The following is a 23,638-nucleotide window of genomic DNA, read 5'->3' as shown; positions in this document are numbered from 1 at the left end:
TCCGAACTATCAATACGTTCAAGTTCATGAAGCAAATCGTGTTTACTCTGCAGTTATTACTCTGTAAAAACCCCTTCGTTATGATGCGGAAAACCGCATCCATAATGATGGACACGATGATTACACCGCTATCTCGGGGCTACACGATGTTGCCCTCATGCAGATACACGGCAAACATACGCTTCGCTGATGTAGCCTACATCATGTAGGTAATGTCAGGGCCCAAGGCATTGAATAAGCAACAGGAAAAGTATGAAATATCGAGGGCATATGGGAAATGCCCCATCAATTTAAAAGCAATCAAATGTGATCTCAATCGGCATTATGTACATTCACGTATGTTACGTTACGTGACAGATCAATATCATTCATTCAAACAAATATGTATAATGTAATATACCTAATATAATAACAACACTGAGGAAATCATTACTAACTATTCAATAGCTGAACCGATACAAAGCAATAATTTCGTAAGAAAAACATTAATATTGTCGTTGAATTACGTCAAGAAAGTTTCATATAAATCCGAGCTTCCTACTCTTACTTCCTAATTGAGGCTGTGTCTCCAGAAATGTGCTGAATTATAATGCAGCCTCGGATATGCAATGAGGAAATCCCGGAGATTGCAGGGCAATTCAAAATAAAATGCAACACGATACAGACAAATGAGACAAACCAGTTTAATATGACTAGATTTGTTCTTTAGGTACCTATTTTGGAAAATGGGTTTTCAAGATTGTCAGATGTTTACTCGTAATTTGACCCGAATCGGTTCTTTTCAAAAACCGTCGAACTTTCAGAATGTCATAAATTTAAACCTAACAATAATTTACATTGCGAAAGTTTAGAAAAATATAGGCGCATAGTGTTGTGTTAATATTTTTTTTCGGTCAAATGAAAATTAGGCAAATGAAACATCGAAAAAAAATGTTGCGTGGTTGCAAATGTTGCAATTTAGGTTTCCGTGATAATACATTAACTCAGAGATCAGTATTAAGCTGGTCTCTCTCTGTGCGCAGTTCTATCGGTCGGGTGGTTATCGTTATTGTTCGATCTGTAGAGTCTGTGGGCCTACCGCGAACCACGTTCGACATGTTGCCTCTCTATCGCACTTGTAAATTCGTACGTAAGTGTGACAGGGAGGCAACACGTCGAACGTGGTTCGCGGTAGGCCCTCTGCTCTCGCGAGTATTGCGCAAGCGCGAGGTCGCGATTCGGCGCACAGCGGCCGCTCAGCTCACCGGCGCTCGCGCCGCCGTGGGCCCGCGGATTAAGTACTAACATGCCAAACAGAGCTTTACGGAACTGTGGGCAAGGTTACGAAATTAATGGTACGGAGATACCAGCAAATATTAATAAATAATACTTGCATCAGATTGCAGACTTGCGCATTAAAAGCAACACTCTTAACTGATCATTGGTCTAATCTAACCGGAGTTTATCGTCCGTTTTGCAATAAAGTTTTTGAAAATGTTATAACGGTCGGCAATGCATCCTATACCACCCTGGAATCGCAGGCGTCCGTGGGCTGCGGTGACCACTTACCATCAAGCCGTATGCTTGTATGCCACCGACTTGGTGTATAAAAAGCTTTATTGGCATTCGTTTCATTAATGTTATTTAAAAGGTCCCAGCTGTCCCAATTCCTTTGGATCCGCAATAGCCCTAAGGTTTTGTAAACTTTAGCAGCCACTTAACTAACCTAGTTCAACAAGGTGCTAGTTAGCTGAGCTCGACAAGTGGTGTTGCCTATATACTTGTTATCGCTCGTTATCACTGCGCTGCGCCGGCGCGGCTTGTGCAATGATGGCTTTCACTGTGCAGCTGCGCGAGGCAATAGTGTACACTACACCGAGGCAATTTACGGCTAAAACAGTTGCGATGCTGTTGACCGATACATGCTAATCTTACAAGATCAAATAAAGAAAACTTACGACTAAGAACTTCCTCTTAGGCCCACTTGCACCATCCCACAAACCCGGGGTTAAGCGGTTAAATCGTTAACCAAGTGTTAGCGTTTATTTTATGTATAAGTAGAATATAACTTAAACAACAATTATTTATTTTAATATAGCAACATTTTCGCTTTAGGAACATTAATTGGTACTATTTGGCAACACTACCTCTCACCTCATTGGTTGTCGTCCCTGATTGGTCGAGTAACGGCCAATCATGATTCACCGAGCAGGTAGTCGGTAAAATGGTGGGAACTGTAGTTAATAAAAAGGCGAACAGGCCGTTCGCGAGGCATTCTGTTACGGTGCGCCAAGCAGTTACAACAAGAGTGGTGAAAGATAGTGTTGCCGGACATTAACTAAAGGTAAGAGGTATTTGTTTTAAATTAAAGTGTGGAATTTAATGTCTGTAAAATAATTACATTTATTATGAAAATAAAATATTTTGAATTAGCTTGGTGTTTCCCTTTTAGCTCAGAAGTGGGATAAAACTCTGCCCACGTAGTGCTTATTCTGTAAATAAGTTCGTTTTTATCTTTTTTTTTTTTCACAATTCTCGTTATTTTTTCTTATGAAAACCTAATTATAAAAAGTGGCGACACCAAGTTAAAACCATATTCAGAGTGAGTGTTTTATATCCGGTGAGTAATTGAATTTGTTTTATACTTATTTGTCAAATAAAGATCACGTGCCTTAATAAGTTATAACCTATAAGTAAATTGAGTTTTACGACGAGTACGTAAGACAGGCTTCATCATCATATATCGTGTAAACTATTTGCCAGGGCTGCTCCCTGGAATTGTTTACACGTTCGTATAATGCATTTTGCCAGAGCTACACTCTGGAGATGCATTATTATAATAATAAGTGGGTAGTTGTCTTGTAAACAATTTGCCAGGGCTGCTCCCTGGAGTTGTTTACACGTTTGTATAATGCATTTTGCCAGAGCTACACTCTGGAGATGCATTATTATAAAAGTAGTTAGTTTAACTTAATGTCTTGTAAACAAATTGCCAGGGCTGCTCCCTGGAGTTGTTTACACGTTTGTATAATGCATTTTGCCAGAGCTACACTCTGGAGATGCATTATTATAAAAGTAGTTAGTTTAACTTAATGTCTTGTAAACAATTTGCCAGGGCTGCTCCCTGGAGTTGTTTACACGTTTGTATAATGCATTTTGCCAGAGCTACACTCTGGAGATGCATTATTATAAAAGTAGTTAGTTTAACTTAATGTCTTGTAAACAATTTGCCAGGGCTGCTCCCTGGAGTTGTTTACACGTTTGTATAATGCATTTTGCCAGAGCTACACTCTGGAGATGCATTATTATAAAAGTGGTTAGTTTAACTTAATGTCTTGTAAACAATTTGCCAGGGCTGCTCCCTGGAGTTGTTTACACGTTCGTATAATGCATTTTGCCGGAGCTACACTCTGGAGATGCATTATTATAAAAGTGTTTAGTGTAACTTAATGTCTTGTAAACAATTTGCCAGGGCTGCTCCCTGGAGTTGTTTGCACGTTTGTGTAATGCATTTTGCCAGAGCTACACTCTGGAAATGCATTATACATATACTTAACCTAATAATTTACCTTAACTGTTTATTTCATGCTCTAAATCGGTTGACTATTCACTATGTGTAATTTTGTGACTACAGAACAGATCATGAACAATCGGGGCGTAAGCCCAGACGGCAGCGTCAGCAGTAACGCGGAGGGTGAGCCAATCAGCGTGGGTCGCCGCAGTCGCGACCCGGCAAGGCAGACTCCGCGGCGACGCAGCATTCAGAGCGAGGGAACGGATGGGAGTCTGAATACCAGGCAAGTCCGTAAACGCTCAACTAATAAGTCAAGGAGTAGGGAGCCGTCTAAGGTCATCTCGAGGACCACTCGTTCACGACGGCAACGCTCCAAGATAAATAATGACAATCAAACCGGTAGGAGTCGATCACGGGTTCGCCGGCAAGAAACTCCGCAACGGTCTAGGAAGCGATACCGCGATCGTCGTAGTTACAGCAGCTCATGTGCAAGCTCTTTTGACGATGCGTGCGAGGCAAGGGGTGCGCGACGTCACCGACGTAATAGTGCCAGTAGTTACGACAGTCCGGTCAAAAGGTTGCTAAAACGGAGACGATCGCGCGCACCCTCGCGTCGTACGCATCGTAGGTTATCTAGTGGTCGCGAGGACTTACCCAATTATGATCAAAACATTCTTCAAAAGTTCTTAGATGTATTAGCGAATGTAAAGGGAAATTCGACCTCTAAGCTTTCTTTAACAAACGTTGTCCCGGAATTTGACCCCATGTGCAAAGATCAAACTATTATAACCTGGCTTACCAAAGTAGAAGAATGCGCGGAAATTTATAATTGGAATGAGCGTGAAACTATACACTTTGCCATACCAAAATTGACAGGCGTTGCAAAGCTGTGGTATCAGGGCTTAAACTCTGTGCTTTATAGTTGGACTGAATGGAAAAGAAAGCTTATCGAGTCGTTTCCTTGTAGGCAAGATTACGCAGACTTGTTAGGTGATATGCTGGCCAAGCGTGCGCGTTATGGAGAGTCTTTAGAGCAATATTATTACGCGAAAATAAACTTAATAAATAGGTGTGGTATAAGTGGACGTAATGCTGTAGATTGTTTGCTACACGGCGTAGACGATCGCGCGGTTAGAGTAGGTGCTCAGGCAGCACGTTTCCGTGTGCCTGAAGATGTTCTAAAATATTTTAAAACTGTTAAAGCGAGCAGTAGTAAAGAACAAAGTGACAAACTGACCCGAGATAGGAGATTCGATCGTAATAACGACAAAAATAGAACTGAAGGGGTAAGAAAAGTAGGCATGAGTAATATCACTATAAAGTGCCATAATTGCAACGAAGAAGGCCATAAAAGTTTTCATTGTAAAAAACCACCCAGCAAGTGTACTGGGTGTAATAAATCAGGACACCTGGATGCTTACTGTAGACTTAAAATTACCAATAGGCCACATAATGTCGAAAGTTCCAATAATGGCACTCCAGTTGAAAAACATGTAGCCGTAGTAGACGGGGCGTCCGGATCTAATCGCAAATACGTGATTGAAATATACGTTAACGACACTCCTATAACTTGCCTAGTAGACTGTGGTAGCGAATGCACTCTTATAAGAGAATCCGAAGCCAAACGTTTAGGACTAATCTTGACATACGACGAGTTGCCGTCTTTAGTAGGTGTCGGTGGCGTCGCTAAGGCATTAGGTAGATGTTTTACACACGTAACGGTTCAAGGCATACGAGAGAACATTGAGATTATAGTCGTAGAAGATGCGGCCATTAGATACCCCGCCCTCTTGGGTCATACGTTCACAGAATTACCTCATATCACAATTATTAAGACTCCCGATCAAATTTTCTTTGAAAGAGACAGTCAAACAAAAATATATCTAACAGTTCTCAATGACTTGACCATTCAATCGGGACAGATATCCATTATCCCAGTAGAATCTGTAAATAAGTATACAGGGCAGGTATTTGTTAACGGTACTATTAGAGGCACAGATGATAATAAACACTACTTGCTTCCCGGCGAATACAAAATAGTAAATGGAGTAGGGCACTTACTTGTTCAAAACATTTGTAGCCATTCAATCTCATTTAAGAAGCGCTCTCTACTAACCCGTTCCGTCCCAATTATAAAAGAGCGTAATGTATGTTCGGTGTCATTTGATGAGAACGGTTTTGACGAAAGTGTTCAATGTGGAAGCCAAATCACCATAACAGAACGGCAGCAATTGAAAGAGTTACTTTCCGAATTTGCAGACTGCTTCTCATCCGGGTTGAAGGACATAGGGTTCACTAAGGCAGGCGAGATGGTGATAGAACTTAATAATTCCGAGCCGGTAGTCTATAGACCATACCGAATGTCATATAGCGAGAGAACATTAGTAAGTGATATGGTCCAAGAAATGGTTGATGCCGGGATTGTAAAGGAGTCCTCATCCCCATATGCTAGTCCAATTGTATTGGTCAAGAAGAAGACGGGCGAAAAACGTTTGTGCGTAGATTATAGGGCTCTTAATAAACGTACCAAAAAGGACCATTATCCTTTACCATTGATAGATGACCAACTTGACAGATTAGCCGGAAATAGTGTATTCATATCATTAGACCTCGCGTCCGGTTACTACCAAATCCCCATAGAACCAGCGTCGCAAGAAAAAACTGCTTTCATTACACCCGACGGTCAGTTTCAGTTTACTAGGATGCCTTTTGGCCTTGTTAATGCCCCGTCAGTTTTCCAACGTACAATCAATAAAATCTTAGCAGAGGCTAAAATAAAGTATGCCCTTGTATATATGGATGATATTTTAATTCCAGCACACTCTTTCAAAGAAGGGCTAGACCGCCTGAGGGAAGTCCTCTCCCTGCTTCGGCAGGGGGGGCTCACCCTCAAGTTGTCAAAATGCCACTTTTTCATGGATAGCGTAGAGTTCCTTGGTTTTGAGATTAACGCAGACGGTATCAAACCAGGACAGAGGAAGACTGAGGCGGTCTCAAAATTCCCTGTCCCGAAAAATCCACGTGAGTTACAGCAGTTCCTTGGCCTCGCCAGTTTCTTTAGGAGATTTGTCCAAGGGTTTTCGACTTTAGCACGACCTTTAACAGACCTTCTGAAAAAGAACGTTGATTTCACTTGGGGATCCGAACAAGACAAGGCGTTCGAAGCCATAAAATTGCATTTAACCCAAAGGCCACTCTTAGCCCTCTATGACCCCAAGAGAGAAACGCAAGTCCACACCGATGCTAGTAAATTTGGGGTAGGCGGTATTTTATTGCAAAAAGATGACTCGGGAGTATTTAGACCAGTCTCGTATTTCAGTAAGAAAACCACACCAGATGAACGTAAATTCCATTCGTTCGAACTGGAAACCCTTGCAGTAGTCTCATCTCTTAATAGATTTCGAGTTTACTTACTGGGCATCCCTTTTAAAATCATAACAGACTGTAACGCGTTGAGGACGACTTTATCTAAGCGAGACCTTGTACCTAGAATAGCGCGCTGGTGGGTGCAATTACAAGAATTTGACTGTGACATTGAATATCGACCCGGATCAAGGATGATGCACGCCGACGCCTTAAGTAGGAACCCGGTAGAGGAAGCTAGGGAAGAATCGCATGTTTTAGAAGTGCTTGCAGTTGGTACGGAGGACTGGATCACCACGGTTCAAAATAGTGATGATGAAATATTACGTATTAAAGAAATACTTAGTGATCCAGCTTCTAACCAAGTCAGAGAAACCGTTAATAATTATAAAATAAAGAATGGCAAGGTGTACCGTATTGTAGGTAAAGAGGATAGCGATATTAGATGGGTCGTTCCTAAGGGCGTGCGATGGCAAATAGCCAAAATGTATCACGACGATATAGGTCATTTCGGGTTCGACAAGACTTTAGGACGTATACAGCAAACTTATTGGTTTCCGAAAATGAGGAAATTCGTAAAAAAATATGTAAGATCATGTTTAGAATGCGCTCGAAAGAAAGATACGACCGGCAAAAAACAAGGGGAACTACATCCTATTCCAAAGCCGGAAGTACCGTTTCACACAATACATGCGGACCATTTAGGTCCGTTTGTACGAAGCAAAAGGGGAAACTGTTATCTTTTGGTAATCGTTGACGGGTTCACCAAATACACAAATATCAAACCAGTGCGGGATACTAAAACTTCTACTACTATTTGGGCTCTAAAGGAACACATAAGTTGCTTCGGGGCACCAACAAGACTAATAACGGATAGAGGAACGTCATTTACTAGCAACAAATTTCGCTCGTTCGTAAAAGACAAAAATATTAAACACATATTAAATGCAGTAGCGACCCCTAGAGCTAACGGACAATGCGAAAGGTACAACAGGACTATCCTCAGTGCATTATCCACAAAAACAAGTGATAAAGATGATAAAGACTGGGATGAGTACATATGTGATATTCAGGTGGGACTTAATACTACTTTACACAAAACGACGGGGAAAAGCCCGTCCGAGCTTCTTTTTGCTTTTAACGTTAACTGCAGCTCTGAAAATGTTTTGAGTGAAGTATTAGACGATACTAGAGGGGGTACAGTAGAGGATGTACAGGAGATTAGGACGGAGGCAGGAAAACGTATAGCACAGCAACAAGAAAAAGACAAAGCAAGGTTCGATTCTAGGCGTAGAGTGGATCTCATTTATTCAGAAAATGACTTGGTTAGTGTAAGACGAGAGGTGCCTAGCGATGGCACATCAAAAAAATTAGCTGCTAAATTTCAAGGGCCATACCGAATTTCGAAAGTATTACCTAACGATCGTTTCTTGATAGAAGACACTCCACTAACACGTAAGCGTGGTCATCGTAAATATGAAAATATAGTCGCTATAGATAAGTTAAAACCTTGGCTAGCATTTAGTAGGGATCTAGAAACTTCAGAATCGGAGGCTGAAGATCACACGGATTCAGATGATATAACAACTCCAAACGTTCAATAAGTATGTATACCTGAAAGGGTTACGATTAAATTATAATTATTTGTTTTAGATTCAATTATATATTGCAACTTAAATGTTCATGTATTGATCAACTGTTAGGTACTAAGTAGTTAATTTGATAAATAATTACATACATATGAAAGGAATTACACTTGGAAAGGAATTGCACAGCTTTGAACTTAGTCAATTAAATTTATATGAATGTGTAATTATATTTTAAGCATCTAGTATAGTCTATGAAAATGGTTGTAATATTAAAATTATCCAATAATAATTTAGTTTCAAGAGTATGTTATATTGATGTTTAGTATAATATTTATATAAACAGAAAAATTATTATGACAACAATTTATTGAATTTATAACCGCGAAGGGACTCGCTTGGGTAGGACGGCCGAGCTGTTAGCGTTTATTTTATGTATAAGTAGAATATAACTTAAACAACAATTATTTATTTTAATATAGCAACATTTTCGCTTTAGGAACATTAATTGGTACTATTTGGCAACACTACCTCTCACCTCATTGGTTGTCGTCCCTGATTGGTCGAGTAACGGCCAATCATGATTCACCGAGCAGGTAGTCGGTAAAATGGTGGGAACTGTAGTTAATAAAAAGGCGAACAGGCCGTTCGCGAGGCATTCTGTTACGGTGCGCCAAGCAGTTACAACAAGAGTGGTGAAAGATAGTGTTGCCGGACATTAACTAAAGGTAAGAGGTATTTGTTTTAAATTAAAGTGTGGAATTTAATGTCTGTAAAATAATTACATTTATTATGAAAATAAAATATTTTGAATTAGCTTGGTGTTTCCCTTTTACAAGTGTCAAATTGCACTGGTAACCATGGTAACTCCAGGTTTAACCGGTTGACCCCGGGTTAGTGAAATGGTACAAGTGGGCCTTATTCGTGTTATAAAAATACTAGCGACCCACCCCGGCTTCACACGGGTAAACCTTAACAAATTACAAATGAAACAACGCGACTTAAGCAACGCACCAGAGTGGGGCTGGGCCCTTACGCAGCTGTTAAGTCATAGGTTACCGAAATGCGCACGCAGCGGCGGTGCGGTGTGATGAACCTGACCCACTTCGCTAATGGCCGCGTAATTCACACGCACGCTGCAATGCGCGCGCGCGCGCTGGTGGATGTGGCCCTCCTTAAGAATATATATGTATACTCGATAAATCCTTAAGTAATTTAACACTGAAACTAGTCTTGTTATTTTATAGACGCAGACATTCAGACCAATGTTTGTTGTTTACTCTTGAACTTGACGTAAATTCCGTTTAATCGCTGCCACCTGTTGCGTGAACAGGTGTCGAATGGTCGTGAAATAAATAAATTACGGCGCCACACGCCACACTTACTTACTTTTCTGAGAAGTAGGTATACCTAGGTAATTACTGGATCGTGATCCTGAATGTCAAATAATAAACAATTTCCCCCATGGGACTACCCACAAAAGTCGTGAAAATAAATGCACCCTCGGGCGTCGAGACACTAGGTCCGTGGGAGGGGGGCTCGGGGGCTTCACAAGGCGCTCAGCAAACGCCTAAGGCAGGCCACAGGTGACCCTCGCGCAGGCAGCTTTCTCGCGCAAAGATTGGCCATAGCAATCCAGCGCGGGAACGCTGCCTGCGTGATGGGCACCTTACCAAAGGCGCAAAATTTTAATAGGTATTTTTAATTTTTTAGCTTTAGTATTAGTTGTACTTAATTTTAGTTTTATATTCATTTTATAATACTTGTTATGCAATAAATGAGTTATTTTCACCAATGCACCCTTGACGGCCCGTAGTAGACGAAATGTATGGACCAAGGACTATATAATTTTTTTCGCGATTTACATAACGGTCCCATGGGAAACATTGTTCATTTTCTGTCTATATTCTTCATCTTTCCATTTTCCATATCTACATTATTTCATCATTGTTATTAGCAATGATCCGGTACGGTAATTTAAAAAAGCTGCAACAATCGCTGCTTGAAACTCCCACTCATCTTCAGAACGCAGCCATTCTGAACTAACCAAGTCTATCTTTCCTTCCAGCTGTAGCAGAGTAACATGGCGCACGAGCACAGCGCGCACGCACACATGCCCGGCATGGACATGGCCAACATGGCCACACCCACACACGACCACCACGACATGGACGACGGCTGCTCTGGACACATGCACGCCATGGTGGTAAGCACTCCTTGTTTACCTATTTTGATAAAACATGAACCACCGTTAGAAACCCTGATTTCAAAATAATACAAAGAACTCGAAAATAAATTATTAGAAAAACCTATTTAGAAAAACTTGGACTGAAAATCTGGTCAAGGTTGCGTGTTGATAGCTGTTCATGATAAAGCGAAAGTAAACGAATATGTCTCGGTTATAAATATGATAAATATTATTGCGGTTGGTAATTTAACAAAAATACAAGTAATTATTTTAGGTCATAGGTACTTTACTTAAATATTCCTTACGGAAAGTCATAACAATGTCAGTGTCTGCGGTCGAATGGAGATAGCAACGAACGCATCGATCTGACCACTTCCTATCTCTGTGGTTCGCGTTGATAGTTACAATGAAACATTCATACAAGTTTCAATTTGTTAGGTACAACTTAAATACACTCATCATAGCCTATATATATGAAACCACCAATCCCGGCGAAGGCCTGGAAACTTAAGGCAAGGTCACCCGTACTCGCTGCGGGGACCTGCCCCAACAAATCAGCAATATGCACCTACTACTAGACACATCACATATATCCTCTATCCGACAAAGAGCAACCGGCCGCCCGTATTTCTAGCGAGGACCGATTGACTCACACAAGTGATGCAATAAAAAAAAAATAAAAAAAAGCCTATATATATGCCAGTAGAGCTGCAAGTGAGACCAAAGCCACATACTACTATATGTTTGCTCACGTGTACCTGTGTTTTGATAAATAAAGAATCTTTCTCTCTCTCTCTTATTCCCTGGGGGTTCGGCAAACTTTTGAGGACAGCCAACTGCAGTATTAGAAATCACCAGTTGTAGAAAGCTCAAGGAGCCACAGGTGTTGTTTTCAGTGTTATAAGAAATCTCAAGGGCCAATTTGAGGGTGACTTACGCTACAGTTGTACCTCATGCGGCTCGCGAGCCGCGGTTTGCCGACCCCTGGATGACAGATCTAAGTCATTGGCTCCTAATTTACTTAGGATTTAGTTATCTGTAGCTACTTTCGCAGCATTTCTTAAATTACTATTGTCTACTGACATGGAAATGGAAATAAAATAAACGGAAGACTGTTTTAGTTTGTTATCGTTATGACAAACACATTGTGCAAGGCTTTAACAAAGAAAGAAAAGCGCCCAATATGCACATCTAATTGCGAGTGTGCTAGTGGTACACATACCTCAGCGCCTGCGTTTCCTGCGCGCAAGCATTGTTTTGGCACCGCTGCAGGATGCGGTAAATAATATAGTGAGAGCGTGAGAACGCCAAGAATTTAGGGAAGACGCGCTCAGAATACTAATTATTAACTTTTCTGGCATTATTTTGCATTTCTGTATTATTATACAAAAAATACTTGCTGATATGATTTAATTTGCCATCTACCGGCCGATAGACAAACCATTTATTTACATTCCCGAATGGCGCTAATAACCTGATTAAACTACGCGATTTCGACACTTTAATAATTACGCCATCTTTTAGTGAACAAACTAACTAAACAGATTTTTCTATTCGCCAATAGATGGCGACACCATAACTTATTTAAGCGCCATCTACTAGATTTTACTCAAACTATCTAGGTTTCCACTTCGCTATTAGTTTGGTATTGTACTGCTAGATGGCGCTAATATATATAATTCAACTACTCACCGTTAGATGGCAGTTATATTACTAATTTTGATGCAACTGCTGATAATATAATTATGTTATAGAGCAAATACCTTCTCCTCGCTCACATACATTTTAATACATAATTACTTATTCTGTGCCTACTTATTAATAAAATATTAATAAAAAGATATGGACGTACGGTATATTTATAGAAATATACCGTACCGTTTGAAAACATTTATGTTGACATTGGCCGAGCCAGCTGTTTTATTTTCTTTGGGCCATAGAGGCCGAGCCATTTTATCATTACTAATATTATAAATGCTAATTAAAGTATCTGTCTGTCTGTCACCTCATGCTTAAACCGCTGAACCGATTTAGATGAAATTTGGTATGGCAATAAATTGAGGCCCGTGGAAGGAAATATGATAGTTTTTATCAATCGTCATCATTATTCCACATCATGTCTACTTCATCCATGTCATCATAATCATGTCACCAATATATAAATATATATATATATTAAACTAAAAAGTTATATATTATAACTGAAAAGTTATTGAATATGTTTTTTTTTCCAGTTCCACACGGGCGTCTGCCAAGAGATCCTGTTCAGCGGCTGGATGACGACCACAGCGCTGGAGCTGTTCGGCTCAGCGGTGGCCATCTTCCTGGCGGGCGTGCTGTACGAGGGGCTCAAGTACTACCGCGAGGCGCTGCACGCGCGCGCCACCTCCGTGCGCGGCGACTCGCAGGTCAACATCACCAAGAACGAGTGCGGCGCCAATGGGAACTGCGGGGGCACTGCTGTCGTCAAGTGAGTTATTGCAGCTTCTATCTATTCAGCCTGTATCTACACATTGCTGAGTATAGGCCTCTTCTTTATTAGACCACTCTCCACGGCCATGTGCTAATCTCAGTCCATCAGTATACTAGTCGTTCGGCAGATATATATTCATGAGACCATCTAGAGTTCTAGACCATGGTGACTTTTTTGTACTTAGTCGATTAAGTAGGTACTCGGAGCTCGGAGGGTTTTCACAATTAACTCATCCATTTTCCTATGAAGACCGACATGACGAGCTGTGGTGAACCAACAATAAAACAATTAAGTTAAGATCATCTTTACCTTACAGCCTTAGGTCGAGTTTATCATAAGACATAATGAACATGGTACCAATGTTAGGCATATAAGTATTCTACAAGTAGGTATCTGTCTACATGTAAATTTTATGTACCTATTCATGTCTTCGCGTTAGCAAGGTAGAGAATGTCCGCAAGCCAATCTTCTTTTTTTAATCCCCTATTTAATTTCCCAGATACTCAATGCTATCAATGGGCCACTTCATCCAAACGCTCCTCCACATCGTGCAGTCGACCGCCTCGTACGTGCTGATGCTGGTGTTCATGACCTACAACGCGTGGCTGTGCGTCGCGCTGGTGGCCGGGCTGGCCGTCGGCTACTTCTGCTTCGGCTGGCGGAAGAACACCGTCGTCGACGTCACGGAGCACTGTCAATAGACTCCGTCTGAGCTAACTCTGTATTGATAAAACTAAAGTGTAAAATTGCCACATAAACGTCATATTTTCATAGAAATTTGACGTTTATGATAACATTTCCACACTGTATCATTGCAGAGTTAGTGTAAGGCCTGAGTGGACGCTCGAAGCGGAGCGTTCGGCAGAGCGTGCAACGTGGCGTCGGGCTCACAATTAAGTAATTTGAGCAGCGTGTACTAAGACCGCTCCTATACGCTTGCATTTGTTTAACATGCACGCCGCACGCCCCGCCCCGCTGCACGCCCAACTCGAGCGTCCACTCAGGCCTTACACTTAGCTTGGTCCAGCACTGCTAGAATAAGTTGTTTTTCTCATTTATAGCATCATCAAAGCAGATAGTGAGAAGATCCATCATAATCTAAGTTAGTGCAGCAATGAATTGCATATTTATATTGTAGAATAAGAAAAAGCCTTTTGAGGAGAGCAGCTGTACTGGACAATGGCAAAAATAATAAGCATTAAAGATCGGAATAGATGGCGCATGTGATAAAATTACGAGCTACTGATGCAATATTGATTGTTGGTAGACTTTGCTGTGATAGTCAAGTTTGGTCAAAAGCGAAATGTTAATCTGAAAAGAATTTGCCAATTCTCATTTAGAGTAAATTCTAATCTGACTGTCAGATGCTCAATTGTGTATTTACTCAAATAGAATATTAGGGTGTCAATATTTTTTTTAATATACTGACATTACTGACTTATCGACATAGTAAATGTACATCTTAGTAAATGTACATCTTGTTACTCAGCAATGTACATCTTGTTACTCAGCAATAATTTAAATTATATTATCTCTGGCACTGTAGATATTATCTTTCGTAGAGAGTCACAGCTCAAGTTGGCTCAAGTATAAAGTACTGTTTTGTACGAATTGTTTTCTTGCCTTTTTCTATGTTTACCTAGTGTACTATGTAAGACAAATGTAAGGCATCAAGGTTAACTTTTTGATCCTCTATCAATGGATAGGACAGCTATTCATTGACGAACAATGCAGTTCATTAAATCTCAACGTTAATGCTTTCAAATAACTTTTTACTAGTGTTTGTATCATCCAAATACAAAAGGACCTCTACATATATACCTACCTAGTACCTATTATAAGATACATTTTTATAAGTTATAAAATATAACCCTTTTAATTAGGGTATGTTCTGTCTGTCTTCCACTAATAGTGTCCTATTTAGGGAATGCAAATCGGTTATTTTTTGTATGGAAATAACCGCGGTTTCGGTTAATAACCGATTATTTCCATACAAAAAATAACCGAAAATAACCGATTTGCATTCCCTAGTCCATAGTCCTATTACGTCTTGGAGGATATAATCAAACGGAGACGCCATGTCTGTAATTTTCTGTACAAAACCGTCTGCCGATTTTTGCGGGGGAGGGGAACGTCAAATGTATGCGTAACGTAAAAATAGCCATGTCAGATAAACGTCAGTCCATACATTGTGTATGACCGTTGGCCGCCTATTTTCGACAGAGGGGAAAGCCTGTTAATGGCTACTCCGTTTAGTTGTATCCTCCAAGTATTACGTTAAACTTTGTAATTTTGTAGCTTGTGTAGAGCCATAGGTAGGTAAGCGTAATAAACATAAACACATACCGTAGCGTAATAAAGACAATAATAATATTTATTGTCTTCAAACAAAATATGAAATTCAGGATAATATGAGCTTCAGAGTAACTTCAGAGTAGGTATGGGTTATTTACAGTATGCCGCTCAAATAATTAATTGTCCATAGTACAGGCGGAATCCACTGAAAAACTATGTAAATTTGTGATATTATAAGTAACATAAGTAATTAATTATCATCATATTGTTGCGTTAGATTTAAGCGAAATAAAATCGGACACATATTTTGTAAATACTTTTAAATGGTATCTAATACATTCTTACAATTTTAATACAATGTTTGCTGAAAAACTGGATCCGTGTTTTATTTTCTTATATAAGCGAAATAAAATAAACCATTCAAATAAACACATAAACAGCTCGTCGCTCGAATCAATCAATTTATTGGAGTTTATGGAAAATAAACCACTCACTTCTCTTGGGATTAGGTTGCCTAATCAAACCCCAGCTGTTCCATTCCATTTGCAATAGGATAGGTACGATAGGTATAAGATGGGAGACGGTTGAGTAGGTAACGCCTGAATATTTTATATCAGCAATGGACCGCACTGTGGTATTTCAGAATACCCCAAACAGTTATCTTTGAATTTATATAGGTATAACAGAATCGGGATAGATATTCTGGAGTTCTTAGCGAACTTGCCGTAAGAAGTTACTTCCTAAATTTATAGTTTTCTACCAAGCATTATACGTTTACACGACACGACACGATATTACACCTACATGACCTACATGATACCACTGATACTGATACTGCATTATACCTACATAACGACGGGGATCAATGAGTAGGTATTGTATTCTTTGACGGGGTTGAATTGTCCGTGGCAAAAGGCTGAGTCAACGCCAGGGGATCTACATCAAAGAATACTCTCATAAGGATCATCATTCGCCGCGTCAGGTACGGACCTCTACATCATCTTGATGCCGACAATTTTTCTAGAATAGCAAACCAACATTTTGCCCACTTCGTCTATTCGAATACGCTGATAAGAGCGATAGAGAGGCAGAAACGAAATTTCGATTGTCGATGTACTCGTGTTCGCGGCAGGCACTCAGAAAAACGCCTCATGCGTTCAGAAATACTACCGATATGCTTGTAATCTAGAATGTGATAATGTTAGAATATTTTTATTACATTGCTATGTCAATCTGGTATGCAGCAATGGAATAAAAATATTTTAACATTGACTGAAGTAATTCAAAATTTTCGACCTCAATTAAATACATTAAACTAAACCGGATCTAAACGCACGTCATGATGTCATGGTTGGTTTCTAAACGCAACTCGTGTCTTGTCAAGTGTATGACGGGTGGTCGGACCGTGTTTGTCTTGTATATTTTTACTTGTTGATTTTTCTAATTACATTTGTTAAGTATAACGCGGAGTGGTGCGCGACAGGTTCCTGGAGAGCTATGTTATAGTGTGGCAAGTGGCAGCTGGTGGACGAGTCGCGGCTGGCGTGTCCGGAGCGCCGAAAGTTCAGGTAACGGTAGTTTCTGACGACGTCGATATTTTTTCTTGATCTCTTTACGTCAATGTATCGATTTAATTAACAATATTTACTAGTAGTTTGCAACACGGCACCGTCCGTAGCGGTGGTGATAAGGGTTTGTTTGCTGGCGGGGCTCCGCTAAGCTGCGTAGGCCGCCGCACGTTGTGTCGGGCCTCCTTGTCGTATCTGGGGCAATGTGCGGCTTAGCGTAAACAACAGCTCCCACCCTTTGACTCCTCACTACGTTCACGAAAGTTTATATTTTCATTTTGAAATCATTTCACCTTGCTTTCCATTCTCAACGATTCTTTGTAGGATATGAAAATCCTTTTGTTTTAACTCCAAATTTCCATGAGACATTGTTTTGAAGTTTTTTTTAACCATTATATAGAAATTGCACTGAGTATATAAATATTCAGGAGTTTATTGTAACTATTAGAGGGGATTCTCGGAACTGTTGATAAACTTGTTATTTCATAATTAAATAATGAATGGTTGTGTTTGTAACAAGTCTAATTTGATAATGATCTGTATGCTGGCAATTATAGTTCATTGAACATTTGCATTCATAGAATATGTAACTGAAAATCCCAATTATCATTATTAGACAAAATGTTTTCTAAGATACTACACATTTTTGTCTCTAATTTTAAAGAAATTTTAATTAAAACATGTTTAATTTTTTTAACTTACTGTCACCCATTCTCATATGTTCACTTATTTGCCAAAGAAATGATGTCAAATTTCTTACAAATTTAATCCTATTTGTGTAAATGTAATTATTTTTATGTGTTTGTCAAATTATAGCCAACAATAAGTTTAAATGCTTATATTGAATGATTTATTTTATTTCAAATACCATAATGTGCATTCATAGAGGTCATATTGGGTTCTAATTAGTTTACATTGAGTTTAATGAGAGTGACACAGATCAATGTTCCTCCATGCTGCAGAGAAAGTTATTAAATCTTTTATCTGTGAACAACACATTAACAACTCTGCACAAATTGTTGGAAATATTTAAGAGGTTTGGACACTGACAACTATGATTTTATTAAAAACTTTATTCATATATACCTATGGTACAAAAACATGACAAAAAACAACTTAAAATTACAATTAAACTAAATACAAACTATTCTCAAACAAAACTATACGAAACTAAATCTAAAAGTCCCTAAGATGCTGGCTGCGTTACCCTGCTGAACTGCCAGACTGGTTAGAATAAAATCAGTAACTTGTCATGTACTTAAATACCTACCAAATGTGCACTAAAGGTTCATATGCCCTATTAAGCAGTTTAAACTTTTTAGTTCCCCTTTGTTTTAACATTTCCTTTTTAATTATTCCCCTATATCCATCCATTCATTATGAGCTCCACCATCACGACTTGTCTCATCATCTTCATTTAAATCACTACCGTCACTACCATCGTTTTCACTGTTGTCAGTGTCTTCATCTCCAGCACTCTCATCTACTTGTTCCCTACTATCACTATCATCATTTACACCACTACCAATTTCAACATTCACATTGTCATCACTTTCCTCCCCATCGTGCCACTTTGTGTTATTGTCTCCACTAGGTGCTTGCTTAATCATTTGGGAAATGAAAGCAATCTCTTCATTATACATAATGACATCACTCTCCGACAGCTCAAGCATTGGTGTGTGCGACTTATAGAAGTTATCATAGATATGATCCCAAATGGGCAATGTGTGTAAGGAGGAGGGCACGCCCATTGACATAGAGATCTGGCCGAGATGAAACACGAGGCACGAGGCGGAGCTGATGTCTGGCTTCTCGTTTCTCATCCGGAAGGTGACTGGCAGCCATACCACAGGCAATAGAGTAGTTTTCAAGGGTGTTGGATCACTGGAAAATATGATGTCTGAATATTAAAACAGCATTTTAAAATATATCAAAATTAAAGTGGAACTCACAAACAAATAAATAATCATATTTAATATAAAATTATACTATAGGTATATTGACTGTTGAGTCTCACCTATACATCAAAAAATTACTCCACATGGCCACCAATTTTTCGGCAATTAATTCCTCTTCTTCATTCAAGACCTCTTTACCAAAAATATATTCAAATATGGTATTGCTTCCACCATGGGGTACAAACTCCATCAGGTACACCGGGGAGCCACTAGCAGCCACGTGCAAGATGGCAGACTTCACGATCGGGTACACGATGAACACATCATTTATATAATTTTCAAATTTTTCCACTATACCCACACCCGTCTCCAGTTCATGAAAGTAAGTCTCTTTCACTTGCTCACCAATTTTAAATTTCATCTCGTCACTTTCGAACTCCAAATTATTTGGCAGGAGATCTTCGAAACTATTTGGTACATTATGGAACATCCCGTCATCGTCTAAAAACCTCTCTTTTGAATACGCTATTAAAAGAGGAACTGGTTTAAATAAGCCTCTTTGAAGAATTTCTTTAGGGTCTTTAATCAATAAAGCTGAATAGTACTCTTCAAGACTTTCGACACAGGGTGCAAATCTGTTAGAATGATTCAGTGTTTTCGCAACCGCGATGTTTTGGTAGAACACAGCGAGGTCGTCTATTGTGTTAATGCGATCGTCCTCATAGCCTAGTTCTGTAGCTACATCCAGCGCCGCGGCGACGGGGTCGGCGGCGAGCGAGGTCGGCGCGAGGGCTGAGCTCGACTCCAGGATCACTCGCTGTACGTAGCCGTCGATGGCGCCCGACAGGAGCAGCAGCTCGGCGGCGGCGGCGCCCGTGCCCGTCCCGTACAAGGTCACCTGCGGGAAACGCTCTTGAAATGAAAGCATAGTAATTTTGCATTATGCCAAAGGATTTTGAATAGCAAACTAGCAACTTCTCGATACTAGAATATTCATGGAAACATTCCACATACGCGAAACAACATGAGTTATAACCACGTCATGGTAACATGTCTTAGGTATCCCATCAGCTAACCTGCGAAGAGTCGCCGCCGAACTTGTCAATATTCTCATGTACCCAGGACATAGCAGCCACCTGGTCCTTCAGCCCCGCGTTGCCAGGCGCCGCGCTCGTGCCCAGGCACAGGAACCCCTCGGCACCGAGCCGGTAGTTCACCGTCACCACTACAAAGCCCATATTCAGGAGACGCGGAGGTCCACTGTGAGATCCCCATCTGGAATACAACAAACGAACATCATATTGAACTCTAAATTATCTAACTAGAGAGTATAGACCTCCCCTCGTTGTTCAGGGCTAGCAGCTACAGTACTGTACCCGGTGGCAAAGTGTCCAGCGTGCAGATGCACCAGCACGGGGTGCGACGTGCCGTGCTCGGGCGCGAACACATTGAGCACCAAGCACGCTGCGTCGACGTGCTGGCCGGGCTGAGCGCAGCGCACGCGGTACGTCGCTTCGAACACGCCGTCCCATCGCACGGGGGCTTCTGCAGCCTATGAACAACAATATTACTTGTACCTATGTCAAGCTAAGTACCTAAATCCGTTCATTTGTAGCATTACAATGAAAATCTGAAACTAAAAGGTCACCCACCCCGGCCACCCCCGCTAAAGGTTCTTTTAGGCAACATTTTGAGACCAGTCAAGTCCTTCACCGTAAAAATGGCCGTATGATATAACTGTTGAGTAGGGGTATTATCATGCCGCGATCAGAAAGGGATTAGAAATAACAGATTTCCATACACTTACGTCAAAATCAATATGGATTGACAGCTATCTCAATCCCTTTCTAATCGCGATTCAGTAATAAATATCTGTATAACAATATACATATATTAGCATTTGGTGCAAGTACCTAACCTACATTAACGTAAAACCTTAATTAGTGTTAATTGATTTCAACGAAAATAACAGAATAATTTACATTCAATTACTCAGTTTCCATATGCAGGGCCGCCAAATTTATCATCTTATCAATTATCATATTAGAGCTCTTCCACGTGTGCTGTCTGTTGTATCTCAGCGAAACAACAAACGTCTACAAATGTTAGCGCCTAGACATTTGTGTTGGCAATCATTCGCGATCACGTAACGACAGCTTTGTAACAAAGTTTTTCTGTTCCTATGTTTACAGTTCGCTCAAACAACCGTATGTTCGTCGATAGTAGGAACATCACTTGGATAAATTAGTTATTTTAAAACATGGGCGTGGCGCCGCGATAATCGAGGCGATAGCGATCGGCGTGTTTACGCCGATAATGGGATTCACGTTTATCAGCGAATTAATCGGCTGACGGCCATTGTCCAACTCTGCGGGGACGAGGACGGGCCTTTGTTGTTTACTAATTAGGATTCTAGAAATTTCACTGTTTATTTTTTGTTCCTCATTTAGTAAAAATGCGCAAGAGTCGTGAATTAATATCGTCTATTATACATTAAAAAACTGGCTCTAAGCCTTTTTATTCTACAGTATCGTTATGTTTTTGACAATACCGTGACAAAATAGAAGAGCAAAATTGATCCGTTTCTACTTTTACCGGAAAACGAAATCGTTTTAAAACTGAGTGTGTTAAACGGGGATCAGCAGTCCGTAGGGCAAGCCGTAATGCCTATGAGCTTGTCGCCACTGTCGCCAGTCGCCACACCGGGGTATTTACGGCAGCGGTAGCATTGTGTCCTGCGGGACAGTATGTAGAACACACAGTGTTATTACTCTTACCTTGGCGCGGGCAACAGGCGGGCGACGCGTCAGGTATTACCCGCGCGCCACGCCCGAGCTGTGGCGACGTCGTTTAGACCACACAGGAGGCCATGGCCTTAAACCTGGCGTGAGTAGGAGGCGAGCACACGAAGGGCAGCCCGAAGAAGACATAGTGTGTCTAGCCGTGTATATAGAACACACAGGAGGCTCTGACCTTAAACCTGGCGTGGGCAGCAGGCGGGCACACGAAGAGCAGGCCAAGGATGACATAGTGCGGCAGGCGCGGCGCCAATAACCCGCGCGCCACGCCCGAACTGTGTCTCGGCGTGTATATAGAACACACACACACACAGGGGGCTCTGACCTTAAACCTGGCGTGGGCAGGAGGCGGGCGCGCGTAGGGCAGCCCGAGGAAGGCGTAGTGCGGCGGGCGACGCGTCAGGTACCCGCGCGCCACGCCCGAGCTGGTCGCCACGTCGCGGTGCGGCGGCCGCAGCTCCGGGGCGCGCAAGGCCAGCGCGTGGCACAGCGCGCTACAGAGCACCAACAAGCGCATCAGGGCGTCAGATGTAGGTTATACTGTGGCTCATTTGTAGTCATTGTGAACCTTCAACACAATTCCAGTGAAATCACATTCGAATGCGAATGTGATTTCACTGATGAGACTGATGTTTCTAATGAGAAACCTTTACAAACTGCGGACATTCTCGCACAGGAACAGCCTTTTAAATCAATATTCGACTGTTATATTGTAACATTTATAACCAGCAGCGTTATCGTCAACACCTAGTAGACAAAATTAAGAAGACGATGACTTTTAATTTGCCTAAAATAGTGACTGAAAGTTGTTATGGTTCAGGGTTAAAACTTAACTACCACCTGTACATCACCTCTTCTAAATTTACTTGTTTCTATTGTTTACACAGCCAAACAGGAAATACACTCTTGAAGAATGAAAACGCGTGACTTGCTTCCATTGATCTTAAGGGGCCCACTGATTAACAGTCCGCCGCGCCGGACGGTATCGGCCTGTCAGTTAGAACAAAAAGTTGACAGTTCCGAACAACTGACAGGCCGATACCGTCCGGCGGACTGGTAATCAGTGGGCCCCTTTAAGTGTACGTGTGCCAGCCGACCTGTCTATAGTAACGATCGTACTAAAATGATTTCGGCGGCTGGCCCCGCCATTAACATAACACTAGGCTAATCTAAACATTCGCGTAAAGCGTAAACATTCTCATAGAACGTACGCTTTTAGGAAAATAGTTAACCGTATTGTCTATATTATAATAACCCAAAATATTATTAAGCAGTCGGGTTATTCTACAATCACCGAAATGCTTTGAGTCCGTTCTTTAGTTTAGTGGCGGCCAACCACCAACTTGAAAAGATTTTAATCTGTGTGGAATTTAGCAAACTTTCACCTTTTAAGTTGTAACAATTGATTCCATGTCGCATTAAAAGTTAACCTTTAAATTAGGTTTACCTTACGTATAATAAAATAAGCTAACGTGTGCCGTTCGTTATTTATACTAAGACATTGCAAACGTACATTGCAACAATGTAAGTAATGGAGTAGGTAAACGGATAACTAACTCGGTAAAGGTAACTTTCTTATTTTAGGTCTTTATTAATTTCTACCGCATAATACGCACATAAAACACGAAACCAATTCAGTTACACAAATATCTTCAACTGACCAAGCACAATTACCCAACATGCTGACAGGTACAAGGCATTCACCTGCCCTATTCAAATTATTCTCTGAAACAATACGTGTTTGTTATTATCTTGACCGCCGTTAGAGTAAACCAGTCATGCAGTTTCAATTTAGGCATAAAAAATGTGAAAAGTGAATTATTGAGTTTTATTGAATCTTTTGGAAAATGTACGTCACATTTTCCAAAAGATTCAATAAAACTTACCGACGTGTGCTCTCCCATCAGCATTGGCGCCAATTACGCACAGGCCTAGGCCTAGCAGGCGCAAAGTTACCATATTCAGACATCCCATCC

The 23,638-nt window shown here is 40.8% G+C and overlaps 3 protein-coding genes across 3 annotated transcripts in view; 2 read left to right on the top strand and 1 right to left on the bottom strand.

Moving 5' to 3' along the window:
* The window catches only part of LOC134655884 (high affinity copper uptake protein 1-like), a 52,749-nt gene extending 38,882 nt beyond the window's left edge, over positions 1-13,867 (top strand). Inside the window, exons 2-4 of the mRNA XM_063511383.1 lie at positions 10,511-10,648; positions 12,865-13,100; positions 13,603-13,867. Of these exons, the coding sequence (XP_063367453.1) occupies positions 10,526-10,648; positions 12,865-13,100; positions 13,603-13,804 (561 nt within the window). The 5' untranslated portion in view covers positions 10,511-10,525 and the 3' untranslated portion in view covers positions 13,805-13,867. The remainder of the gene's footprint in view (positions 1-10,510; positions 10,649-12,864; positions 13,101-13,602) is intronic.
* LOC134656116 (juvenile hormone esterase-like) overlaps positions 1-22,249 on the bottom strand; it is a 381,571-nt gene extending 359,322 nt beyond the window's left edge. The window contains exons 1-5 of the mRNA XM_063511637.1: positions 21,988-22,249; positions 20,241-20,416; positions 19,941-20,139; positions 18,984-19,762; positions 18,558-18,850 (exon numbers count right to left, since the gene is read on the bottom strand). Coding sequence (XP_063367707.1) covers positions 18,558-18,850; positions 18,984-19,762; positions 19,941-20,139; positions 20,241-20,416; positions 21,988-22,179 — 1,639 coding nt within the window. The 5' untranslated portion in view covers positions 22,180-22,249. The remainder of the gene's footprint in view (positions 1-18,557; positions 18,851-18,983; positions 19,763-19,940; positions 20,140-20,240; positions 20,417-21,987) is intronic.
* LOC134656113 (serine/threonine-protein kinase D1) overlaps positions 16,684-23,638 on the top strand; it is a 136,637-nt gene continuing 129,682 nt past the window's right edge. The window contains exon 1 of the mRNA XM_063511633.1: positions 16,684-16,966. The gene's annotated coding sequence lies outside the window, so the exon portion shown is untranslated. The remainder of the gene's footprint in view (positions 16,967-23,638) is intronic.

This window comes from Cydia amplana, chromosome 17 (genome assembly GCF_948474715.1).
Source record: "Cydia amplana chromosome 17, ilCydAmpl1.1, whole genome shotgun sequence".
In the NCBI taxonomy this organism is placed as follows: domain Eukaryota; kingdom Metazoa; phylum Arthropoda; class Insecta; order Lepidoptera; family Tortricidae; genus Cydia; species Cydia amplana.
This window is presented reverse-complemented; position numbering and strand designations above follow the sequence as displayed.